This window comes from Hypanus sabinus, chromosome 24, assembly GCF_030144855.1.
Source record: "Hypanus sabinus isolate sHypSab1 chromosome 24, sHypSab1.hap1, whole genome shotgun sequence".
In the NCBI taxonomy this organism is placed as follows: Eukaryota; Metazoa; Chordata; class Chondrichthyes; order Myliobatiformes; family Dasyatidae; genus Hypanus; species Hypanus sabinus.
This window is the reverse complement of record NC_082729.1, coordinates 16,331,971-16,356,893: the sequence shown is the minus strand read 5'-3', so window position 1 is coordinate 16,356,893 and position 24,923 is coordinate 16,331,971. Positions and strand designations below refer to the sequence as shown.

The 24,923-nt window shown below is 44.5% G+C and overlaps 1 protein-coding gene across 1 annotated transcript in view; it reads left to right on the top strand.

Moving 5' to 3' along the window:
* Positions 1-566: 566 nt before the first annotated feature.
* Positions 567-24,923, top strand: part of LOC132380499 (cAMP-dependent protein kinase inhibitor alpha-like) — a 51,120-nt gene continuing 26,763 nt past the window's right edge. Inside the window, exon 1 of the mRNA XM_059949355.1 lies at positions 567-700. Within this exon, the coding sequence (XP_059805338.1) occupies positions 596-700 (105 nt within the window). The 5' untranslated portion in view covers positions 567-595. The remainder of the gene's footprint in view (positions 701-24,923) is intronic.

The following is a 24,923-nucleotide window of genomic DNA, read 5'->3' as shown; positions in this document are numbered from 1 at the left end:
ATCCACGAAACTAAAGAAAACCCCAAAGAATGAATGACAGAAAATATTAGAACACCAAAGCCCTCCTCCCCCTCCCACACTTGTTCCATCAGGAAGCATCAGCCCCCACCACCCACCATACAAGCAAAAGCAAAGCCCCCAGAGAGACCATGATCTGGGTCCATCAAAAAGTACAGTCATTAACCCAGCACTTTGACATGCACAGTCTCTCTCTCTCTCTCTCTCTCTCTCTCTCTCTCTCTCTCTCCCTGGAGAGGTGTCACCCCTTCTCTAGCGAGAGACCAAAAGCTCACTGTTTCCTTGCTACAGTCTGCAGCGACATTTATTTGAACTCCCCTGACCAAGAACCAGCAGACTCTCTTCCCAGAGAGAGAGAGAGCACGATCGCCCGAGTGCAGAGGCTCTCGACACCCACCCTCCCTTTATTCCAATCTACCACGACGCTTCAGTCAGGAGGCGAGGAATCTGGTCCACAGGAGCCGCCCAAGGCCGCATCCCGAAGGCACACGTCTTCCAGGCCGCTCCTGCAGACATCGAAAACAGCCAGTTGGCGAACCAGGAGCCGGAACCCACTGCTGAGAAGAAGCACAATTTGATGGCAGCTGTAGATCATGAACTCCGACAGGACCCCAGCCACCTTGAAAAGGAAAAAAGAGACAGCAAGGAGAGTGCTGCAGGACATACCCTCCATAATCTTAAAGTACGTCAGTATCTTTAAAACTATCTATTGCTGAATTTTTTTCCCAGTTTCAGAAGCTTCCATTACCACATCAATTCCTTTGTTAATAATAACGTGCCAGTCCTTAAAGTACTTCATGTACAATTACCATAAACTTTACAGTCTAGATAAATATATATGTGACTTTTAAGTGGTCTGCAATTTTAGTCAGGATTGTGTTCCACTTGCTCTTTGATGTTGTAACCTAACACTTTTAATTAAAAAGGTGAAACAAGAATTATTCCCAAGTATGGGAATACAAGGCTTGGTGTGCAGGAGTCCATGAGATCATGACAAATCGGACTCGGCTTAATGACCGAACAACAACAAATGGGATTAAAGCACCTGTTTTCCGTTTTTAACTGTATATCTGTACTGACATTCCAAAAATAATCCCATACAATTCTGTTTTATTTTGCTTCAGTCAATCATAAATTTTACTGTACCTGATTGAAGGATCTTGCCTGCGACATCAACTGTGTATTCCTCTCCATAGACGTCGCAGTTGATTGTTTACCAACAGAACTAAGTTAGGAAACTCACTGCGCAACTCTTAATTAATCAAAGCTCTCACTTTATTGTCGCTGCACAAAAACAACGTAACTATGTTGACCCCGGGCCAACAACTTAGAACATGAACTCTCCTGTTGCCTCTGTACCAATACTCACTCAGACCAATTTATAACACTTAAACAGGGGCTCTCCCGCTGGCCAGAAGATCGAGCTTTTTACCCCCAGCCCTGGCATGGGGAGGGGTTCTTCCTCATGATGATGGTGAATCTCCAGAGTTGTTGCTACTTTGTATTTGAAGCCTCTGCTTTTAAATTCATTCCTTACCAGTTCGACTGTTGCATTTTAGTGTTATTGATTATGGGTCATCTGACTGACCTTTTTATTGGCTTTGGTCCAAGCAAGCATCCATTTATTGCCCTGTTTTGCAACTGACATCTGGTAAATTATGACTTTTTATTTGTTCTAAATCAGTTACCAAACCATTAACCAGCTCAAAACACTCAAGGCAGACACAGACCCCACCAATCACAAACCTGCTTGATATATCATGTGAAAGAACACCTCACAAGTAACTTCTTATTTGGAAATGATCTCTAGTCCAGAAGATCACCTGGAGCATCATTAAAACACTGATACAAATGAGTAAAACCAATTCACAAAATGGAGGATGCAGAGCAGCTTCACAAAATGGTGGTCTCCTTTCCTTTGAGCTCAAGGCAAGAAGACATCCAGTTTATTTATTTCCACTGTCCTTCACCCATTCAGGTTCAATGTGTCCTTCTGTATTTTGTGTGTACTTATTCCTCCAAAATTCCAGATTAATTTATGAAAGCATAGCTATGCAAATAATTGTTGTTCATGTCAAACATTTCATTTTTCAAAAAATGTATAATTCAAAGGAAGATAGAAAACAAATACTGAAATGAATAGAAGGAATTTAAACCACTTGTTATTGTAGAACAAAGGCTGATTAGTACCTCACATGGGGCCAGACTGTGGTAACATTGAACCAAGCAAGTACTCAGCAGTTTAAATAATGAGAGCATTCAAAACTAATGAGGTATTTTGTGAAGAATGACATGTGAAAAGCAGTTTTGTCTGTCATGGGGTCTGTCAGTCAGAATTTTGCTTGCAGAAGATCTCATTTCCTGTAGGTGTGCATGCTGTATACATCAATAACCTTGGCAAAACATCAGCGTGTACCTATACCAATGATACAATTCCTCATTATATTCACCCCTTTTTAAAATTGACCAAAGAATACTTGGCATACTTAGTGTGGGGTACAGTATAGCCTCTCCATCCATTACTGGGGAACTAACTGCAACGTGCAGTCCACAACACTCAATTTGCTGAACTGAAGAATGCACAATGCAAGCCCACGAACTCTACCAGCCAGAAGGCCGAGAATAGCAAGAATGTTATCATCCACTCATTCCCCTCTTGGCTGCGTACAATCTGACTTGGTATCTGAGGAGACAAAACGTCTAAAATGTTAAGACCATGAGACACAGGAGAAAGAATAGGCCATTTGGCCCACACCATTTGATCATGGCAGATTTATTATCCTGCTCAACCCCGTTCAAAGTAAGTACATCTAGGTACATTTATGTCACCATATGCTACCCCGAGATTCATTTTCTTGTGGGCATTCACAGTAAATACGGAGACTCAATAGAAGCAATGGATAACCGCTCTCAAACAGAAACAACCGATGTGCAAAAGATATCAAATTGTGCCAGCACAAAAATAAAAGGCAAAGTAATAATCTTAAATATTGAGAACATGAGCTGTACAGTCCTTTTAAGTCAGTCCATAAGTTGCAGAATCAGTTCAGATTTGAGGGTTAAATGTACACTGGTATGTTAGGTAGGAACATAGAAACATAGGAGGAGGAGGAGGAACGGTGGGGGGGGGTAGTGTGTGTGTGTGTGTGTGTGTGTGTGTGTGGACTTATAATAATGTATTTATATATAAGTATATACGAGGAGTGATTGATAAGTTCATGGCCTAAGGTAGAAGGAGTCAGTTTTAGAAAACCTAGCACATTTATTTTTCACCATAGTCCCCTCCTACGTTTACACACTTAGTCCAGCGGTCGTGGTGCATATGGATCTTGGACCTCCAGAAAGTGTCCACAGATGGGTGATTGATAGGTTCGTGGCCTAAGGTTGAAGGAGATGAGTTATACAGCTCTCGTTACATGCACACGCAGGTCGACTCTTTGAGCGATTATGCAGAAAGTTTGAAGTTAATAACTCATCTCCTTCTACCTTGGGCCATGAACTTAACAATCACCCCGATGAGTTATTAAATTTACTCCTTTCTGATTGTTGATGGCAACATCACTTGCAATGTTTTAATGCTCCCTTTCTTGAGACACTTCATAGAGCTTGAATGTTGTTCTTGGATGATTTATTTTTAATTTTATTGATGTACTATTGCACCTTCAAATACTGTTCTTTTGCTGACATACCTGATATCTAAATCCTTGGTGAAATATTTGCCCTGCTTCAGAAATTTCTCCTGATCAAAGGAAATGTTTGTTCACAGTTTAGATTTCCATCCCTTAATATCTTCCATCAAAGACCTGGCTACTCGACTTGCCAATTATATTGGGAGCTACTGACTGGCAGATAAGTGATGCAAACTGTGATTGACATCCAATTCAATGATGCTTTAAAAGCTGAAAAGGAGACGAAGATCCCTCGTCCTATCACATGATATAAAGCCTTGGCTAAATAAAAAGCATGAAGTAGTGAAGATCATAAAAACACAAAATGCTGGCAGAACTCAGCAGGCCAGACAGCATCTATGGGAGGAGGTAGTGACGATGTATCGGGCCCAAACCCTTCATCAGGAATACGATCGGTAGTGAAGATCGTATTGATTGGTTCATGAATTCTGCGTCGTCTGCTCTGCACAATCTGCAATCAGACATGGAGCATGTAGTGGCGATCAGTTGTCGCCACACCATGAGTTGCTACTGAGTGGGAAACAGCATGGCAAGATGCTTAATTAATACACGAATTTCAAAGTAAGCAAGAGCCTTACAACATCGTCAATCAAAAGATACAAAAGCCTGTGGAATTTAGAAATCTGCTGCTTAAAAGAAAGTCTTCTGTCAAGGGGTCTGTCCTGATCTTCTTGGAGAAATTACTTTCATTTTCCTTGAATGCTGCCTCACCTACTAATTATCTCGTGCATTTTGCTTATTAATTGATTCAATGGATTAGCATTTTATTTTCTGCCTCTCCCTCACTTTCTTTTGTGTGCCATACTCTGCCAGAGCCTGGGCAACCACTATTTTTGCAAGTGATTGTCTTGGAGGTAAGATTCTGTGAGTGGTCCCCAAAGTCCTTCTCACAGCAAATTTCTTTTTTCGCGAGCCCGACACTCAACCCGGCACAGATGGAAGGCGTGTCCGGGTGCAGCCCGACTGCTTTCGAACTCGGGAACCTTCGCTACGGAGTCAGGCGCTGATGTCACTGCGTAATATGTTAGCTAAGAACAGACATAGGAGGTATATATATATAAAAAAAAGGGCTTGTGTGTGTCCTGAATCTGGACCAGCTATAAAAAATGGGCTGAACAATGGCGGGTGGAATTTAATGCAGACAAGTGCAAGCTGGTGCAGTTTGGTACGACCAACCAGGGTAGGTCTTACAGAGAATGGTATGAGTGCGGTAGAACAAAGGGATCTTGGAACACAGGTCCATCACTTATTGAAAGTGGTGTCACAGGTAGATAGGATCGTAAAGAAAGCTTTTAGCACATTGGCCCCCATAAATCAAAGTACTGGGTACAGATGGGATGTTATGTTGAAATTGTGTAAGACATTGCTGAGGCCTAAGTTGGAGTATGGTGTGCAGTTTTGGTCACCTACCTAAGGAAAGGTGTAAATAAGGTTGAAAGAGTACCAAGAGCATTTGCAAGGATGCTACCGGGACTGGAGGATCTGAGTTATTAGGAAAGATTGAATAGGTTAGGACATTATTCCTTGGAACATAGAAGATTGAGAAGAGATTTGATGGAGGTGTGTGAAATTATGAGGAGTATAGGTAAGGTACATGCAAACAGGCTTTTTCCACTGAAGTTGGCTGGGATTACAATCAGCCGTCATGGGACAGGTGAAAAGTTTAAGGAGAACATGAGGGGAAACTTCTTCACTCAGAGGGTCATGAGTGTGTTGAACAAGCTGCCAAGCACAAGTGGGGCATGCAATTTCTATTTCAATGTTTAAGAGAAGTTTTAAATCAGTGGATAGTAAGGGTATGGAGGGCTATGGACTGGGTGCAGATGGACGGGACTGGGCCTCTTAAATGGTTTGACATGGACTAGATGGGCTGAAAGGCCTGCTTCCAGTGCTTTACTTTTCTATGACTCTGTGTCTCTAACTCTTGACTCCACTGGAATCTATTCTGCCCACTATTAAGGATCTCTGGATTGGAGAAGGAAGTCTAAATCTTTTCGAGCATTTTAAGGAAAGATTTTTCTTTGAAAAAATGAATACTACTTGAAATGTCAGTGAAATGGTTTCATTGGGTTTAAGCAGCATATGGCCTTTCTCCTGTGCCATGTGGGAACGTGAACAAACAGTACACCTAGCCTAGGCCGAATACGTTTCACATTCACTAACAATGTCAGGTTCTGCCTCAGAATGTCAGGAACAATATGACATTGTACAAACCTAATTAAAGCAGATTTCATGACCTCTTTCCAGAGCAGCAAGATTAACAACATTGCCTTGTGAACACAGTTTCACTGCCAATCTATCTTACAGTAGTCCCATTGTGTAAGCTGCAAGTTCAGAATTAATTCAGTTTCTTCTTTATTTCTGATTCTTACTGTCATTCACCCTGGTAAAACATCTTCAACAATAAGTAAAGTATTTGATCAGTAATTGTGTTTCTCTGCCATTATTTTTTCTGAAATTCAATCTGAATATTATCTCAGATTTCCTTCTGCTTTTTGGCAACATCCTGAGACAAACAAAGCTGCCTTTTGTTGGCAGCACACACACACACACACACACACAATGCCGGAGGAACTCAGCAGGCCGGGCAGCGTCTACGGAAAAGAGTAAACAGTTGACGTTTTGAGCCGAGGCCCTTCATCGGGACTGAAAGGAAAAAGAAAAAATCGGAGTAAGAAGGTAGAGGCAGTGGAGGGGAGGAAATAAGTACAAGGTGGTAGGTGATAGGTGAAACCGGGAAAGGGGATTAAAGAGCTGGGAAGTTGTTGAAAGAGATAATGGGCAGGAGAAGGGGGAATCTGATAGATGAGGACAGAAGACCATGAAAGACAGGGAAGGAAGAGGAGCCACCAGGGGGAGGTGATGGGCAGGTAAGGAGATAAGGTGAGAGAGGGAAATGGGAATGGGGAATGGGGAAGGAGAGGGGGGGGGGGCAATTACCGGAAGTTTGAGAAATCGATGTTCATGACATCAGGTTGGAGGCTGCCCGGATGGGATATAAGGTGTTGCTCCTCCTCTGTGGCCTCGTCATGGCAGTAGAGGAGGCCATGGATTGACATGTCGGGATGGGAATGGTAAGACGAATTGAAATGGGTGGGGAAGAGCTGGCAAGACTCTGCGCCTTCGGCGTCCCATACTTTTCAGTGCTAAACTAAACAGTTGTGGGGTAGTTCCTTCCAACTAGATATTATCAATTTTCCTGCATTAGCTGTAAAACTTCCACTGTTCTTCTTCGCTTCTGTGCTACGGTGTAAAACTTCAGCAATTCACAAAAAAAAACCTGAATTGATCACCAGATTCTGTTGAAATCAGTTTCAAAGTAGCTTTCTGCAAGAACATCCCTGACTTGAGAACACACCAGACCAAGATGAGGGTGCCTGGGCAGGGGGGAGCAGTGCAGTGCACGGGATCTACCCCTGATGCGTTGGAAGAGGAGCCCGGCTTGGCGTCACCCCACGGCACCAAGAATCAGAGCGCCAGCAACTCCCACTCCAAGCAGAGCAGCAGAACACCAGTGGGTTAAGTCGTCTCCAGCAGGTCATCGGATGGAGTGGCTGCAGTTTGTGGGGGGCGTGGTCCAGATCTTTGAGGAGCCTTTGGAGGTGGGGTGTAGAAGTCTTGCAGGCTGCTCGCTGTGCGAGAACCTACTCCCTGCTTGGTGTTAAGGGGGACTGCAAAGAAAAGAGCCATCGAGACGGTCACAGAGGATTACAGAAGGCTATGGCTCGAGAGGTGTGGCCCAGGGACCAATGCTGCTGGGACACAAGTCAGGGCCTGGTCAACCCTGGGTGAAGGAGCCTGATGTCGAGTGACCCGGAATACCCGAAGATTATTATAACACTATGTGTCCCAGCATACCCTAGTATTTCAGCATCCTTCCCTATACTGAAGGTTCCTTTTATAATTCATTTGCAAAGTTTAGGGATTTAAACTGATTACTAGAAGGAGCTGGGCCTTCAGGAGAGCTCATTATTCTGTTTTTTTTTTATTTTGACTGCTTTGTTTCCCCCAGGAGCTGAGTTTATTTTCTAGCCGGTCCCTTGCCTTCCTGAGCTGGGCCGTTGGGGACCCGTCAGACGCAAGTCCAGCAGCCCGTGCATCTTGCTGGAAGCACTGGGCGCCTCGGGCCAGTCCGCTATCACAATCACTTCAGTCAGCAGAGCTTCGGCCCATGACGAGTGGCTTCTTTGTTGGCGGATCGTCGTGGCAACCGGTCACTGTAAACCAACTGACAGATAATAATCTGGGGGGTGGGGGGGGAGTTGGAAAAAGCACCGTTGGTTCAGTGGCCCTGCGGCCGATGACTCAGTTGGTAAATAACAAGCTGTTGGCTTCTGGTATCAAACTGAAAACTATTTTGGGGAAGGAGAGCAAGCACACTGGCCTCAGTTGTGACAGTGATCAGACTCTGGTTAAGTGGGAACTAGGCGAGTACAAAACCCAGATGCTGGTGCAGAATTAAAGCTGCCATTTAAACCCAAATAGCTGATTTTCCACCTGAAGAGGCCCAAGATGGTTGCCCTGAAACTATTAGTTTGGCTTACTCATCCAGGGGCGGTAGAAAGCTCCCCAAACACGAGGAAATCTGCAGATGCTGGAAATTCAAGCAACACACACACAAAATGCTGGTGGAATGCAGCAGGCCAGGCAGCATCTATAGGCCGAGTTTTGGGCCGAGACCCTTCGTCAGGACTATTCCGTTGCTATCTGACTCGATCGTTGGTTTTCCTTTGTGACGAGCGTAACATGGATATAAAAATGTCCTTTTGCAATTTTAACTTTGCCACGATCAGACATTGTATTAAAATTCTTTTGAAACAATACCCAGTCGTCCCTGGGTATTGCAAGTCTAGAACTTGACTCCCCAGTGCCATTTGCTTTGGTCACAACATTCGAAAGCAGCTGAGAACTGTCGGGTCAGTGGAAAAGGTCATCGGCTGCAGTTTGCCATCACTGCAGGGCTTTTATATGTCCAGGACAGGGAAGCTGATTGCGAATGCTACCCACCATTGTTTTTTTTTTTAAAAAACACTTTTCTGGAATGTGCTACCGGGCTTTTAAAACAAAAACTTAACGCCATCTTGAAAAGTTCCTCCCCCCCCACCCCCAGCAGTAAGTCAGTTAACTAAGTTACTTTGTGAAGCAACTGGACTGGGCCTTCGAGCCACGCCACCCCGGCGACCTCAGGGGTGCCGTGGGAACATAACGATCAGCATGATGCTACCACAGTTCAGGGCGTCCCCGAGTTCAATTCCCACGCGGTTCTGTGAGGAGTCTCTGTACGTCCCACAGTCCGGAAACGTGCCGGGTAGATTGTAAATTGTCCTGTGATTAGGTTAGAGTTAAATCGGGTTTGTTGGGGGTTGCCAGATGGCCCCAGTCTGCACCGAGTTGCTAAAGAAATAAATAACAACCCTGTCCCCCCCCCCCCAAATTTATCCGTAACCTACTCATGGGTTAATTTACAATGACCACTTCACCCACCCGGTACGCCCTCGGACTGTGGGAGCGCGTGGGGGCAACACACACACTCCACAGGGGGAATGGGCAGAGTCCTTGAAGAGCGGCGCAGGAATTGAACTCTGAAATGACCCCCCCCTCCCAAAGCTGTAATTGCGTTGCACTGACTGCTACGTTACCGTGGCGCCCAATCTGATCAACCATTCTAGTTAGTCCCTTCACCCCCCACTCCTATTTATTGCCCCGTCACTGTAGCCACTCTAAATGATTTTTTAATAATGCTATTTACCTTGTAAATGCATGCTGATATTTATGTATTTATGCACATTTTATTCCATCTCTGTCCTTTAAGCTCTCATTTCATTTTCATGTAATTCTTCTTTAATTGTTGAATGTTGTTCTATTTTGTTGCATGTCATTCCCTGACCAGCCCACCACAGCAAATTCCTAATCCATGGATACATATCAGGCGAACCAATCTGATCCTCGCTCCAGTCTCGAAACCGGGACTCGTGACCCTCTTCTTTACAGGTGGGAGTTGTGGGGGTGGGGGGGTTAGTGAGTAACTGGGATAAGTACTTGAGGCAGGTACAATTATTTGAGGCTCGTTAAAAGATGAATGTTGAAGAGGGTGGATGGAAGGGAGGGGCTCGGAGGGTTATTGGCCAATCGAGGGCAACTGGGGGTAGCAGGGGAGATGCTGTGCAGTTGGGCCAAAAGGTCGGTTTCTGTGCCATACGACTCTGACTGATGCAAAATATTTCCCGTGATAACTGAGACAGTACGTTTCCTTTCAAAGTTAAAGCAACTGAATAGTTTAATCAGTGGAAACTGGAAGTGGGGCGATGGTCACCCCAACACTGTAGCGAAGCGGTTAGCATAACGCTATAATGGCGCCATCGACCCGGGTTCGATTCCCGTTAAGGAGTTACTGTATTCTCCCTGTGACTGCGTGGGATTCTTTTGGGGGCTCCAGTTTCTTCCACGTTCCAAAAACGCTTGGGTTAGTAGGTCAATCGGTCCAATGGGTGTAACTGGGCTGGTTGGGCAGGATGGACCCTGACACCGTGAGGTACCTCCAAATAAAAGGGTGCCACAGTGGTATTACAGTGATGTTACCGTGGCCCGAGGTGTCAGAGTTCAATCCCAGCATCCTCTGTCAGCAGCACAAGGAAATCTGCAGATGCTGGAAACCCCGAGCAAAAGCGGGAGGAGCTCTGTAGGCCGGGCAGGGTCTACGGAAAAGACGTTTCAGGCCAAGACCCGTCGTCGGGATCCTCTGCAAGGAGTCTCTGTACATCCGGCCTATGGAATGCCTGGGGTTTCTTTGGCTCCTCCCACGCGTTCCAAAGGCATGCCAGTAAGTTAATTGGTCGTTGTAAGTTGGCCCGTGGTTGGATTAGGGTTAAATTGGGGCTGTCAGGTCTTGCTGGGCTGTGCATCTCGAAGCCCCAGGAGGGCCGACTCTGCATTGTATCTCCACATAAATAAAATTAAATTAAAGCAAGCAAACAAAACGCTTCGTCTGTAATATACTGGAGTGTCCCCTGTGCCGGAGAGTGCGGGTGAAATAAAAATAAATACTGATAAAAGTTTCAGCTGACGGGTAAAATAAAGCCTCTGTTTGAGAGCATTAGGAGACCTTGAATGAAATGAAGAAATTCAGAATTAGCAGGAAGTTTAGCTCAGCGCTTTACAGTACCGGCGACCCGGGTTCAACTCCTGCCGCTACCTGTAAGGAGTTTGAACATTCCTCCCACAGTCCAAAGACTTACCAGTTGGTAGGTTAATTCGTCATTGTAAATTGTCCTGTGAATAGGCTTGGATTAAATCAGATGTTGCTGGGCCAGAATGGCCTATTCCACATGGTATCTCAATAAATAAATAATTGATTTAATATTGCTGTGCGTACTGAGTGAAAGACTTGGCTTTGCAAGCCATGTATATGTATCACTTCAAAATGTAAATACTTTGGGGTAGTGACAAAGAAACAACAAAATCTAGTATGCAGTGTTACGCTTAAGGCTGATTTATACTTGTGTGTCGCTTCCACACCGTAAGTATCGTGTACTTTACGCCGTACCTATGCTGCGCCCTGTGCCGTAGGGTGACATGCACCTCTCCAGAAAGGTTACTCACGCATCGTGACAACGCAGACCGCAACAACTGTGATTGGTCCACTTGGTGCATTTCCTTCTACGCATTTCCGGTTGCTTCTTCTCCGCCATGCCTGTACACCGATACGAAATAGATGAACCAAATCATCAAATCTACCTGCCGACATGCGAAAATGTTTGAATTGCATTTCCTTGCCTATGTCTCTCACAAAGAAACTCAACACAGTGGCATAGAAACCCCACCGTCAGCTAGCGTTTTGGCGCACAACAATGCATGCTCGCTACAGCGTAGAGTGACACAGAAGTGAAAATCAGAGTTAAGGCATAGCTCGTACACACAAGTATAAATCAGCCCTTCGAGATTAGAGTTTAGAGAGCCCTTAGTGCAGTACAAGTAGACAATAAGGTGCAAAAGCCATCACAAGTTAGATTGTACGGTCAAGATTTCAACTTTAATATTCAGATGTCTAGTATAACATTTAAGAGAAGTTTGGATAGGTACTGGATAGAGGGGTAGAGAGGGTTATGGTCCAAGTGCAGTCGATGAGACTAGGCAGAGTCACAATTCAGCAATAATAAGATGGGCCAAAGGAGCTCTTTCAGAGGTTGCAAAGTCTTACATCAGCAGGTAGAAGCTGTCCTTCAGCCAAGTGGTATCTGTTTTCAGGTTTTTGTATCTTCTGCCTGATATAAGAGGGTTGGGGCAGTAGGTGAGGGGAATGTCTTGGGTGAGAGGGGTCTTTGATTTTGCCTGCGTTTCTGAGGCAGTGCCAACAACAGACGGAGTCCATGGAAGGTGCCAATGATGGAGTATTTCCCAGACCATCGATATGTTTACACAGATGTCGTTAGCCGAACTCCACTGTGTGGTAATTCCTGCATTGCTCATGCCTTTGTGATTTATTGTGGTTTTGGACTGTGCACTGAGAAATGGCAGTCGCGAGGCTGTTTGTGGTTGCTCCCAGTTTCAGATCTTAACTTCGCCGTCAAACATGACAAAGTTCCCTTGCATCATTTCCCAAATTACGTCCACACACTCGTTGTTTGGTTTTTCTTTAAAGTTTTTATTCATTTTCGGGACGTGGGCGTCGCCAGCTAAGCCAGCATTTATTGCCCATCCATAGTTGCCCTTGAGAAGGTGGTGATGAGCTGCCTTCTGGAACCGCTGCAGGCCCTGAGGTGCAGGTACCCACGGGGCTGTTAAGGAGAGAATTCCATGACTCTGACCCAGCGACAATGAAGGAACGGCGATATGTTTCCAAGTCAGGACATTGAGTGACTTGGAGGGGGATTTCCAAGTGGTGGTGTCCCAGGTATTTGCCTTTCTCATCCTAGATGGTGGCGGTCGTGGGTCTGGAAGGTGCTGCCTTAGGAACTTCGGTGTGTTGTTGCAGTGCATCTTGTAGACAGTACACACTGCTGCAACAGTTCATCGACGGTGGGGGCATTGGATGCTTGTGGAAGGGGTACCAGTCAAGCAGGCTGCCTTGTACTGATGGTGTCAAGCCTCTTGAGTGTTGACGAAGCTGCACTAGTGTCCAAAGAAACATGAAGGTAATAGGAAGAGCTGCACTTGTTTAAATGGCAGAGTACTATTGCTATTGTACCCCAACTACACAGTTCTCTGTCAGAACTGCTGTGGACTCTATCAGCTCTGCACTCTTTTCTTCAACAGGCCGAACTACTGAGGCATTGGCATTGGTTTAGTATTGTCACATGTTCCAAAACACCGTGGATGAGTAGGACAATATCTCTGCAGAAATTCCTAGTTTAGGAAGGTGAATATAGAAGGTGACCCATTCAGCACAGGGACAGGCCATTTGGCCCACAATGCTGTGCTGGACCAGCTAATCAAAAACACCCAAACACTAATCCCTCCTACCTACACCGTGCCCATATCCCTCCATCCTCCTCACATCCATGTGCTCATCCAAACGTCTCTTAAAAGCCTCCTATGGTGGCTCCACCCTTTGAACCTGCCCCCTCTCAGCTTCAATGCATGCCCTCTGCTGTTAAACATTTCAACCCTGGGAAATGGATACTGTCTGTCCACTCTGTCTATGCCTCTCATAATCTTGTAAACTCCCATTAGATCTCCCCTCAGCCTCCAGCGCTCCAGAAAACACAGCTCAGGTTTCTCCAGCCTTTCCTGATAGTACATGCTCTCAAAACCAGGCAGCGTCTTGATAAACCTTTACTGCACCCTCTCCAAATCCTCAAAGCCTCACTCCTAGAGTGGGGCGACCAGAATTTGTACCTTCAGACTGGGGAATCACCATGTTGAATTTGCACCATATGTCAGCAATCTCCAAAAATACCTGCTGTGCCAAATTCTTTCAGCTGAAACAGAATTGCCAAAATTTATCCCATCAATACTGCAGGTTTAGCTAGATCAGTCATGTTAGCATGTTAGTGAGAAAAGGCTGGTATTTGATGGGTGTGGTGTAGAAACTGGGTAAATATTGAAAGTGCAAACATGAGGAGATCTGCAGATGCTAGAAATTCAAACAACAACACACACAAAATGCTGCTGAAATATTGTAAGTACTGGGTATACATTGAAAGTATGAGCCAGAGGGCAAAGGTACAGATGGAAGGACAGAGATTTATTAATAATAATGTCTCGCTGAACAAGGTCAAAATAAAGAAAACAATAAATGGTTAAAGTTCTAAGCATTAAATCTGAATGTGAAAACAATCACAGTCTAATGGGTGACTAATGACATATAGATTTCAGCTAATAGTTATTAGAAATACTTGCTCAAAGTTACATTTAAATACAATTGACTAATTTCCATGTTGCATTTTCTTCTGATATGGGAAGAGGCAGAGTGTATTCAAGGTCTCAGAGTAATCTCAGTCCCCAACTTATTGTCCTGTCAGATGGATGTACTAATAGCCCCACCAGCACAATCTTTATCAATGCAACTACAGTCGGCCTTCCTTATCTGTGGGGGATTGGTTCTGAGACCCCCGCAGATACCGAGCAACGCGGATGCTCAAGTCCCTTATTTAACCTGTCTCAGTGCAGTGGTCTTTAGGACCCAGTGGAACCCCAGACTTTATTTAACCTGTCTCACTGCGGAGGACATTAGGACCCGGCGGTGCAGCTCTGAATCCGCAATGTTCCTGTTCACAAAAATAATCACGATCACAATTGAAAATCAGGTGGAAGTAATAAAGCGATCGGAAAGAGGTGAAATGCCATCAGTCATTGGAAAAGTGCTAGGCTACAGTCGGTCAACGATCGGAACAGTTTTAATGGAGCATGTGAAAGGCCCTGCCCCGATGAAAGCTAAAATTATTACTAAGCAATGCAGTGGTTTATTTATAGAAATACGTTTGTTTCTTAAGTGTTTGATATGCATAGAATGATAAAATATTAACTATATACTAAGTAAATGTTTGACTAACTGACGCTAAATAATACCAGATGTACCTGTTCTGACTTCAAATCCGACTTAAGGATGGACTCAGGAACGGAACTCATTCATAACCAGGGACTGCCTGTACTTTTATGTCATTTCTAGATTACTTATAATACCTAATACAATGTAAATGCTATGTAAATAGTTGTCACACTGTATTGTTCAGGGAATAATGACAAGAAAAAAATAGTCTGTACATGCTCAAACAACAAGTGCTGGAGAGAGATCTTCTGGGTTTTCCTGATCCGCAGTTGGTTGAATCCGTGCATGCGGAACCCGCGGATAAGGAGGGCCGACTGTATTACTTCCACCTTCATCTATAGCGGGGGCAATTTATCAGTGAAGTTTCTTTCTCCCAGCGGCCCAATCGTATCGAGCGAGGAGACCACACACAAGTCAGGACAAGATACTTAAAAAAGGAATGCTCATGGGTTTTCTGCTTTTTCTGGTGGTCCAATCAAATCGCGATTCATTAGTGGCAAATAGCAATAAGGTGGGGACAAGCGGAGTGGTCATTGTGTGACCGGACCAGTGTTAGAGTGGTGAGGCTTTGGCTCAACAGGCTTGGGTGAGCTAAGTTTCTGTTAGTGCACTGAGAATGGCTCCGGGGGCTGTGTTGCGTCCTTTGTGTGAGATGTAGGAATTCGTGGAGACCTCCAGCCTCCCGGATAACCATATCTCCTCGGAGAATGTGTTAAGGAACTCGAGCTGCAGCTCAATGACCTTTGGCTCCTATGGGAAACTAATGAGGTGACGGAGTTACAGGGAGGTCATCACCCCTATGTTGAGTTGCAGGAGGCAGCTGACTGTCAGGGGAGGCCAGCCACTGCAGAGTACCCCTGTAGCTGCTCCCCTCAAATGGGTACTACTGGGAGAAGGGGATCTACCCGGGGAGAGCAATCAGGTTTCTGGCACTGAGTCTAGTGCTGTGGCTCAGAAGGAAAGTGTGGAAGAAGAGGACTACAGTAGTGAAAAGGGAATCCATGGAGGAGTAGACTTGAGATACTGTGAACATGACAGACAGAGAGAGAGACACCCGGATGGTATGTAGCCTCCCAGGTGCTAGGGTCAGGGACTTCTTGAATCAGATACATTCTAAAGGGAGAGGTGGCCAGCTGGAAACTGTGGGACATATTGGCGCTAATAGCACAGTGTAGCTATGAAACGCGAGGAGACCCTGAAGAGGGAATTTAGGGAGTTAGGTAGAAAGCTGAAAAATAGGACCTCTGGGGTAGAAATCTCTGGATTGTTGCCTGTGTCACAAGTCAGTGAGGCTGATTTGGCAGATGAATGCATGGCTGAGGAACTGGTGCAGGGGACAGGGCTTCAGAGCTCTAGATCATTGGGATCGCTTCAGCTAAGCTAAAGTGGCGGGTTGCACTTGAGCCAGAGATTGACCAATATTCTTGCAAACGGGTTTGGAGGGCTGCAGGGGAGGCTCTAGACTAATGTGGCAGAGGGATGGGAACCAGAGTGATAGGGCAGAGGATGGGGAAGTTGCGATGCATAGACACAGTGTGTGGTGAGACTGTGAGAAAGAAATGACTGATGACAGAGCAGTCAGTGGAATGAGCTGAAGTGTAATATGGGGGGGCAAAATAGGAAAGGGTGACAAATACAGGACTGAAGGTGTTACATTAGAATGCACACATTATACGGTAAAAGGTAGATGATCTTGTAGCACAGTTAGAGATTGGCAGCTATGATGTTGTGGGCATCATTGAGTTGTGGCTGAAAGGAGATTATAGTTTGGAGCCTGACATCCAAGGATACACAATGTGTCAAGAAGACAGGCAGGTAGGCAGAGGGGGTGGCATAACTCTATTGGTAAAACATCAAATCAATTCCTTTAGAAAGAGGCGACATAGGATTGGAAGAGGTAGAAACCTTTTGGGTAGAGTTAAGAAAGTGCAAGGGGATACAGACCCTGATGAGAGTTATACACAGGCCTCCAAACAGTAGCCAGGATGTGGTCTACAAATTACAACGGGAGATAGAAAATGCATGGTAAAAGGGCAATGTTATGATAGCCATGCAATCCACACAAAATGCTGTTGGAACGCAGCAGGCCAGGCAGCATCTATAGGAAGAAGCACAGTCGACGTTTCGGGCCAAGACCCTTCGTCAGTTCTTCTTCCTATAGATGCTGCCTGGCCTGCTGAGTTCCACCAGCATTTTGTGTGTGTTGCTTGAATTTCCAGTGCCTGCAGATTTCCTCGTGTTTGCTTATGATAGCCATGTCAGGATTTCAATTGGTGCTGGATCCCAAGGGAGAGAATTTGTAGAATGCCTTTGATGTTTTTTAGAGCAGTTTGTGGTTGAGCCCACTAGGGAAAAGGCAGTTCTGGATTGGGTGTTGGGTAATGAACCAGATATGATTAGGGAGCTTAAGGTACAGAAACCATGAGGAGGCAGTGATGGTAATATGATAGATTGCACTCTGCAATTTGAGAGAGAGAAACTGAAGTCAGATGTATTAATATTACAGTGGAGCAAAGGGAATTAGAGGCATGAGGGAGAAGCTAGCCAAAGTTGATTGTTAGGGGACACTAGCAGGGATGATGGCAGAACACAAAAGGCTGGAGTTTCTGGGTGAAATTCAGAGGGCACAGGATAGATACATCCCACTAAGGAAGAAGTATTCTAAAGACAGGATGACACAACTCGGGCTGACAAGGGAAGCCTGAAACAACACCAAAGCAAAAGAGAGGGCATACAATATAGCAAAACAGTGGAAAGTTAGAGTATTGGGAAGCTTTTAAAAACCAACAGAAGGGAATTAAAAATCCATAAGCAGGGAAAAGATGAAAATATGGTAAGCTAGCCAATAATATTGAAGAGGAGTCCAAAATATTTTTCAGACATAAAGAGTAAAAGAGAGGGAAGAGTAGCTATCAGTGCTGGAAAATGATGCTGGAGAGGTAGTAATGGGAGACAAGCAAATGGCAGAGGAACTGAATAAGTATTTTGCACCCATCTTCACTGTGGATACACTAATGGTACGCTGGAAGTCCGAAACTGTAAGGGGGCAGAAGTGAGGGCAAATGCCATTACGAGGGAGATGGTGCTTGGGAAGCTGGAAAGTCTGAAGGTACATATGTCAACTGGACCAGGGTTCTGAAAGAGGTGGCTGAAGAGATTGTGGAGACATTAGTAATGATCTTTCAAGAATCTTTAGATCCTGTAATGGTTTTGGAGGACTGAAAAATTGCAAATGTCACTCCGGTCTCCAAGGGGGGCAGGAGACAATAAAGTTTTAGGACACTTGCCTGACCTCAAGCGGTTGGGAAGATATTGGAGGCCATTGTGGTTTCAAGGTACTTAGGGGTCACATGATAAAATAGCACTGTTTCTTGCCTGACAAATCTGTTGGAATTCTTTGAAGAAATAACAAACAGAGGAGCAAAGGAGAATCGGCGGATGTTGTGTATATCGCTTTTCAGAAGGCTTCTATCTGACAAGGTGTTGCACATGAGGCTTACAGGTACTAGCATAGATAGAGCATTGGCTGATTGGCAGGAGGCCAGGAGTGGAATAAAGGGAGCCCTTTCTGATTGGCTGCCAGTGACTAATGGTGTCCTGCAAAGGTTGGTGTTGGGACCGCTTCTTTTTACGATTATATGCCAATGACTTGGATGACGGAATTGATGGCTTTCTGGACAGAGTTGTAGACGATACGAAGATAGGTGGAGAGACATGCATGTGTTGAGGAAACTAGGAGGCTGCAGAAGGACTTGGACAGATGAGGAGAATGGGCAAAGATGTGGAAGATGGAATACAGTGTTGGGAAGTGTATGGTCATGCACTTTGGTCGAAGAAAAAAAAGTGTAGTCTAAGTGGGCAGAAACTTCAAAAATCTGAGGTGCAAAGGCTAATTTGCAGGTTGAGTCGGTGGTGAGGAAGGCAAATGCAATGTTAGCATTCATTTCAAGAGGACTAGAATATGAAGCAAGAATGTAATGCTATGGTTTTATAAGGCACTGGTGAGATTGCAATTGGAGTGTTGTCACCCAGGATGTCCACTTGGAATGGAGACAAAGAGGATTTTCTTTAGACGGGGTGGTGAATCTGTAAAATTCGTTGCCACAGACAGCTGTGGATACCAGGTCATTGGTTTTATTTAAAGTGAATGTTGATTAGGTAGAGCGTGAAAGGTTATGGGGAGACGACTCCGCACATAAAGAATGACTGAGTGTTCTATGAGTCAGTGGAGTTTTGTGTCTCAAAGAAAATTTGGGTTCCAGAAGGAAATAGACTGTGATAAGCTGATTAGATTGCCGGTGAATAAACAACAGTGAACATTGAAAGAAATCTTAAATTTCTGTGAGGTGAAAGTCCTTTAGATAAGCAATCGCATTATAGTTAACTATAGGAATTAAGACAAACAAGGAACTTAAAATCTGGCCACTGTAAACAATAAATTGGGGACTGGAAGATTTATTTCAAAGAACAAAAAAAACCCAGAAAATGACAATAACCAACAGGCAAAAAATATAAAAACAATTTTAAGAACTTCTGCAGTTGTGGGAAAGTACCCAAGAGAATGATCCCTTAGAAGCAGAGATGGTGAAAATATAATGGGCAAAAGAAAATGAATACATTTTTCCATTAAACAACGTTGTGCATCTTTCTTCACTGTCGAGGACACAAATTGGTGCAGAATAATTGATGTTGTGGCAAATGAGAAACATCTAAATAACGTTAATGAACTGAAAATACTGGAGAAAGAAGGGCGACTGAAAGTTGATAAATCTCTTGGGTTCCTAAAGTCATAAAGGGGATGGCTGTTGATATATAATGGGTGCATTTGCGACAATTTTTCACATTTCCTGAGGATTAACTGCAGTGGCTAAAGCAGGACAGGAGTCAAATGGCACCAGCAAGCCTGATAACAATTATCAAGAGACTGGCAATAGATCAGTCACGTGGAAGGCCGTGGAGCACATTTGACAGTTTTAGCATCCCAGAGCTGTTAGCATGTCCAGGACTTGAGCATTTGTCACTGATAGTGCTGAGGTTGCTAATACGCCAAACAGTTCAGAAAGGAAACCATCAGCTGAAGATAGAAATATCTGAATTTGCTGATGATACAAAAGGTGGGGAGGTAAACTATGAAGAGCACATGGCCTCTGTCCAGGAATATCAACTTTTCAGTAAGTGGTTAAGATGGCATGTAAGCTCTTGAATTGGCAAATAAGATTTTTTTACTTTGTTAGGAAGCATAGATTTGGGCGAAGGGAGGGGTCTTCAGGGTTTTGATGTTTAGAACATAAAAATCTACAGCACTTTACAGGCCCTTCGGCCCATAATCTGTTTCTATTGTTCATTCTGTTTCTTGCTGCGTGGATGTCTGTGAAGAGTACGAATTTCAGGTTCTATGCTTTATACATTCTGAGATATTAAATGAACCTTTGATCATTTCTTTGGTACAAACCCGCTGCTGCTTATAAAGGGTTAGTATGCTCCCTGCCCCATGATCGTGTGGGTTTCCTGCATGTGCTTTGGTTTCACCCCACAGGCCAAAGGTGTACTGGCTGGTAGGTTGATCGGCATTGTAAATTGTCCCGTGATTAGGCTAGGGTTAAATCAGGAGTTGCCGGAAGGTCCTATTTCACACTGTATGGCAATAAATAAAAATAAATAATAAAAAGTGTTTTATGATAAGATCTTGATTTCCTAGTTCAAGAGTTGCAGATGATTAAAATCCAGTTCAACAAGGAAGCCCTGCAGCAGAATCTTAAAGACGTCGCAATATTTTGTGCAAAATAAAAGCACGAACTGCTGGATGAAAGTGGGTCAGGCAGCGTCCGTGGAGGGACGTGACATTTTGGGTCACGATCCTTCACCTGGATTGAAGTGCATCCCCACTCTACCTTTCCGATCTAGATGTATTTTGTGTATCTCTGATGTCCTTGGCAAACAATTGATTGGATTAATTCCTGAAGAGGTGATACCAAATGGACAGAATGAGTAATTCTGCATATGGGAGGGTGAGTGACAGGTAGGTGCTGAAAGAGGATATCCTCTGCTTCGGCACCCTAGAACTGCACTTTTACAGTTTAAACATGGGGAGAGAAATTTCCTTCCTTTATAGATGATAACTAGGTGGAATTCTCTACCCTAGAAGGCTATGTGTGTATGCCTAGTCATAAAGTATAGTCAAGATCAAAATCAAACAAGGGAAAATCTGCAGATGCTGGAAATCTGAAGAACACACACAAAATTTTGGGGGAGCCCAGCAGGCATTTTGACCCAAAACATTGACTGTACCCTTTTCCATAGATGCCTGGCTGGCTGAGTTCCTCCAGCGTTGTGTGTGCGTGTATGCTGCTCAAGATCGAGATCAATAGATTTTTCATAAATTTATGTTTGGGTAACCTTCAACCTTCAACGGAACACCGATTTCTTGAACTTCCGGTAATGGCTGCCCACCCACATCTCCTTCACCATTCCCTATTCCTGTCTCTCACTCTCACAAACTTCCAGCTTATTGCATCACAATAACAACACACAATTCTTTTTAAACCAAGCATTGAAACTGCCAAAGATCACTACTAATTGCTATACCTGCACCAGCCAATCATGTGGCAGCAGGTCAATGCACAAAAGCATGCAGACATGGTCAAGAGGTTCAGTGGTTGTTCAGACCAAACATCAGAATGGGGAAGAAACGTGATCTAATTAATTCTGACTGTGGAATGATTGTTGGTGCCAGATGGGGTGGTTTGAGTATCTCAGAAACTGCTGATCTCCTGGAATTTTCATGCACGGAGCAAGGGTTCCCAACCTTTTTGATGCCATTGACCTGTACCATTATCCATAGACTCCAGCTTGGAAACCCCTGCTCTAGAGTTTACAGAAAGTGGTCTGAAAAACAAAAAGAAACTTCCAGTGAGCAGCAGTTCTTTGGACGAAAATGCCTTGTTAATGATAGAGTTCAGAGGAGAATGGCCGGAGTGGTTCCAGCTGACAGAAAGCTGCCAATATCTCAAATAGTCATGAATTACAAGAGTAGTGTGCAGAAGAGCACACAACACATTGAATATTGATAATATAGGATGCTGCTGGCGCCTTTCCCTTGTTCGATGGCATGACAGACAGAGGAGTAAGCTGCGTCCAGGAGAGGAGACGCCAGAAGTGGTGCAGTGTGGTCGGTTGAGAGCTGGCCTCTCCCATCAGTGCTGCCCTCCAGTGTTCGATTAGTGGAATGACAGGCTGGATTGCGCGAGTATGCCTTACGAGCCTGTGAGTGAATAGTTTGAGGATGTGACTGAACACATTGATGAGGGTAGAGCAGTAGATGTAGTCCATATGGATTTCATAGTATTAATGTTAAGACTCTTGGCAGTGTGGAAGACCAGAGGGATCTTGGGATCTGAGTCCATAGGACACTGAAAGCTGCTGTGCATGTTGACTCTGTGGTTAAGAAGGCGTACGGTGCCTTGGCCTTCCTCAATCATGGAATTGAATTTAGGAGCTGAGAGGTAATGTTACAGCTATATAGGACCTTGATCAGACCCCACTTGGAGTTCTGTGCTCAGCGCTGGTCGCCTCACTACAGGAAGGATGTGAAAACCATAGAAAGGGTGCAGAGGAGATGTACAAGGATGTTGCCTGGATTGGGGAGCATGCCTTATGAAAACAGGTTGAGTGAACTTGGCCTTTTCTCCTTGTAGTAATAGAGGATGAGAGGTGAACTAATAGAGGTGTATAAGATGATGAGAGGCATTGATCGTGTGGATAGCCAGAGACTTTCTCCCAGAGCTGAAATGGCTAACACAAGAGGTTTAAGGTGCTTGGAAGTAGGTACAGAGATGTCTCTGTGTTTTTTACGCAGAGAGTGGTGAGAGATGGAATGGGCTGCTGGCAATGGTGGTGGAGGCGGATACGATAGGGTCTGTTAAGAGGCTTTTAGATAGGTACATGGAGCTTAGAAAAATAGAGGGCTATGGATAACCCTAAGTAATTTCTAAGCATGGTTGGCACAGCTTTGTGGGCCGAAGGGCCTGTATTGTGCTGTAGGTTTTCTATGTTTCTAACTACACCGTCAATTTGCAGGACATGCTACTCAAGGACGTGGACTAAGTTTTTTTGCGTGACTGTGTGTGTTCGCTATTTTGAATGTGCTGCGTATGCTTTGCACCTTGGGCCCAGAGGAACGCTGCTTTGGCTGGCTGTATTCATGTCTGGGTGAATGATAATTAGACAATAGGTACAGAAGTAGACCATTCAGCCCTTCGAACCTGCACCGCCATTTTGAGATCATGGCTGATCAATTACTATCAATACCCTGTTCCTGCCTTGTCCCCATGTCCCTTGATTCCCCTATCCATATGATACCTGTCTAGCTCCTTCTTGAAAGCATCCAGAGAATTGGCCTCTACTACCTTCCGAGGCAGTGCATTCCAGACCCCCAAAACTCTCTGGGAGAAGAAACTTGAATTTGACTTGATTTTGATTTGAAGTAGATGGGCTACAGCAGCAGAAGACCACGAGAAAAGTGGCCACTTTATTGGTACAGGAAGTACTAATACTTTATTAGGTAATAAAGTGGCCACAAGTTGTAGCCCTGATTTGAGCTTTTAGATGGAAAACAGTGGAAATGGGCCAAAATGCTCTTAGCTGCATTACAGAATGAGATGTAATAGATATTGTAAATCTGTTACTCCTGTTTAGTGTAAATCTTCAACATCAATGAGTAACTTCACACTAAAGTGTAATTAATTCCATTCAGATGTTTAAATCAACAATGGTATGGAAGAAATGGACCCATGTATTAAACAGATTGCTAACTGAAGATATCCTCACTGATTTGTGTCTTCTGCAGTTCGTTGTCCAGGACATTCTTACTTACTGACACTCTGCCTCAATTGCAAGTCGTATATTTAAAGAAAAAATGTTTTTTTTCATGAACTTGCATTAGAGGAAAGATATCAGTGCTGCTTCATGTGAAGTAAGTTTTGGGGAGAGGAATTACGAAAGGTGCAATTTAAATGCAGCTTCATGGGCGCAAATCACTGAAAAGGCAGTTTAAATGCTGGTTCAGATAGGAGGCGAGAGAAGATTCTGCTCTCTCTCCGTGATGGTCATCTCCATGGCGATGAGGCTATGAAGATGGGCCCGGACGTTGTGCTCCATGCCTGCCAGTATGATGAACTGATACGCGAGGTTTCGGGCCTGGAGGCTGCCCGGGGTTCGGACCCGAAGACTCAATTTTGGTTCAGAATGTCGTTGTTCACTTCAATTGTTTGCATGATTTGTGTTTTTCTTTTTTTTTCCCTTTAATTGGGTTCTTTCAGGTTTCTTGCTTTGCGGCTACCTGCGAGCAAGGAAGTCTCAGTTGTATAATTTATGCATTCTTTGATAGTAAGTGTACTTGAACCTTGAAAGTTAAATATGGGCAAAGGTAATCTAGGCAGTTCATCAGCTGCAGATAGAAGAAGCCGTGAAAAGTTTACTCTTGAGTAACTTAAGAAATTGTGAAGAGTTTGGTCTCTGTACAGAATTGTTCCAGGTGATGGGCTGGATAAATCCAACTCGATTTGGTTCATCAATGTTTAAACACTAGAGGATTCAAAAGCTGACTGCTAAATAATAGTAATTATTAGCTTGCCAGCCCAAAAATAGCCGTTTACCAAACCGGCGTGGTGAAGTGGCAGTGCAGTCGCTTCATAGCACCGGTGATCACTGATCAGGGTTTAATGCCCGCAGCCATCTGTAAAGAGCTTTATTCTTTCTTTGTGGATGCATGAGTTCCCAATGGGAACTGCAGTTTGTTCCCATTTTCCAAATGTGCACTGTTAGTGGTAATAGGTTGTGGGCACATTGTTGCCCGAAGGGTGGCAACACTTCCGGGTGCCCCTGCCCCTGCCCCTGCCGGCACAATCCTCAGACTGTGTTGGTTGTTGACGTAAGTGCCTCCTTTCTCCGTACGTTTCGGTGTACGCGAGACAGATAAAGCTAATCTTTAAGCCTAGTTGTGGAGAAGGATCATCGATCTAAAGTGTCAACTCTGTTCCTCTTCCCACAGATATGACCCTAAGATTGGGGCAGAATTTGGCCATTTGGCCCATCTAGTCTCCTCTGCCATCTCATCCTGGCTGACCCATTTCCCTCTCTGCCTCGAACTCCTGCCGTCCCCCCATATCCCTTCATGCCCTGACTGATCAAGAATCTATCAACCTCTGCCCTAAATATACCCAATGAATTGG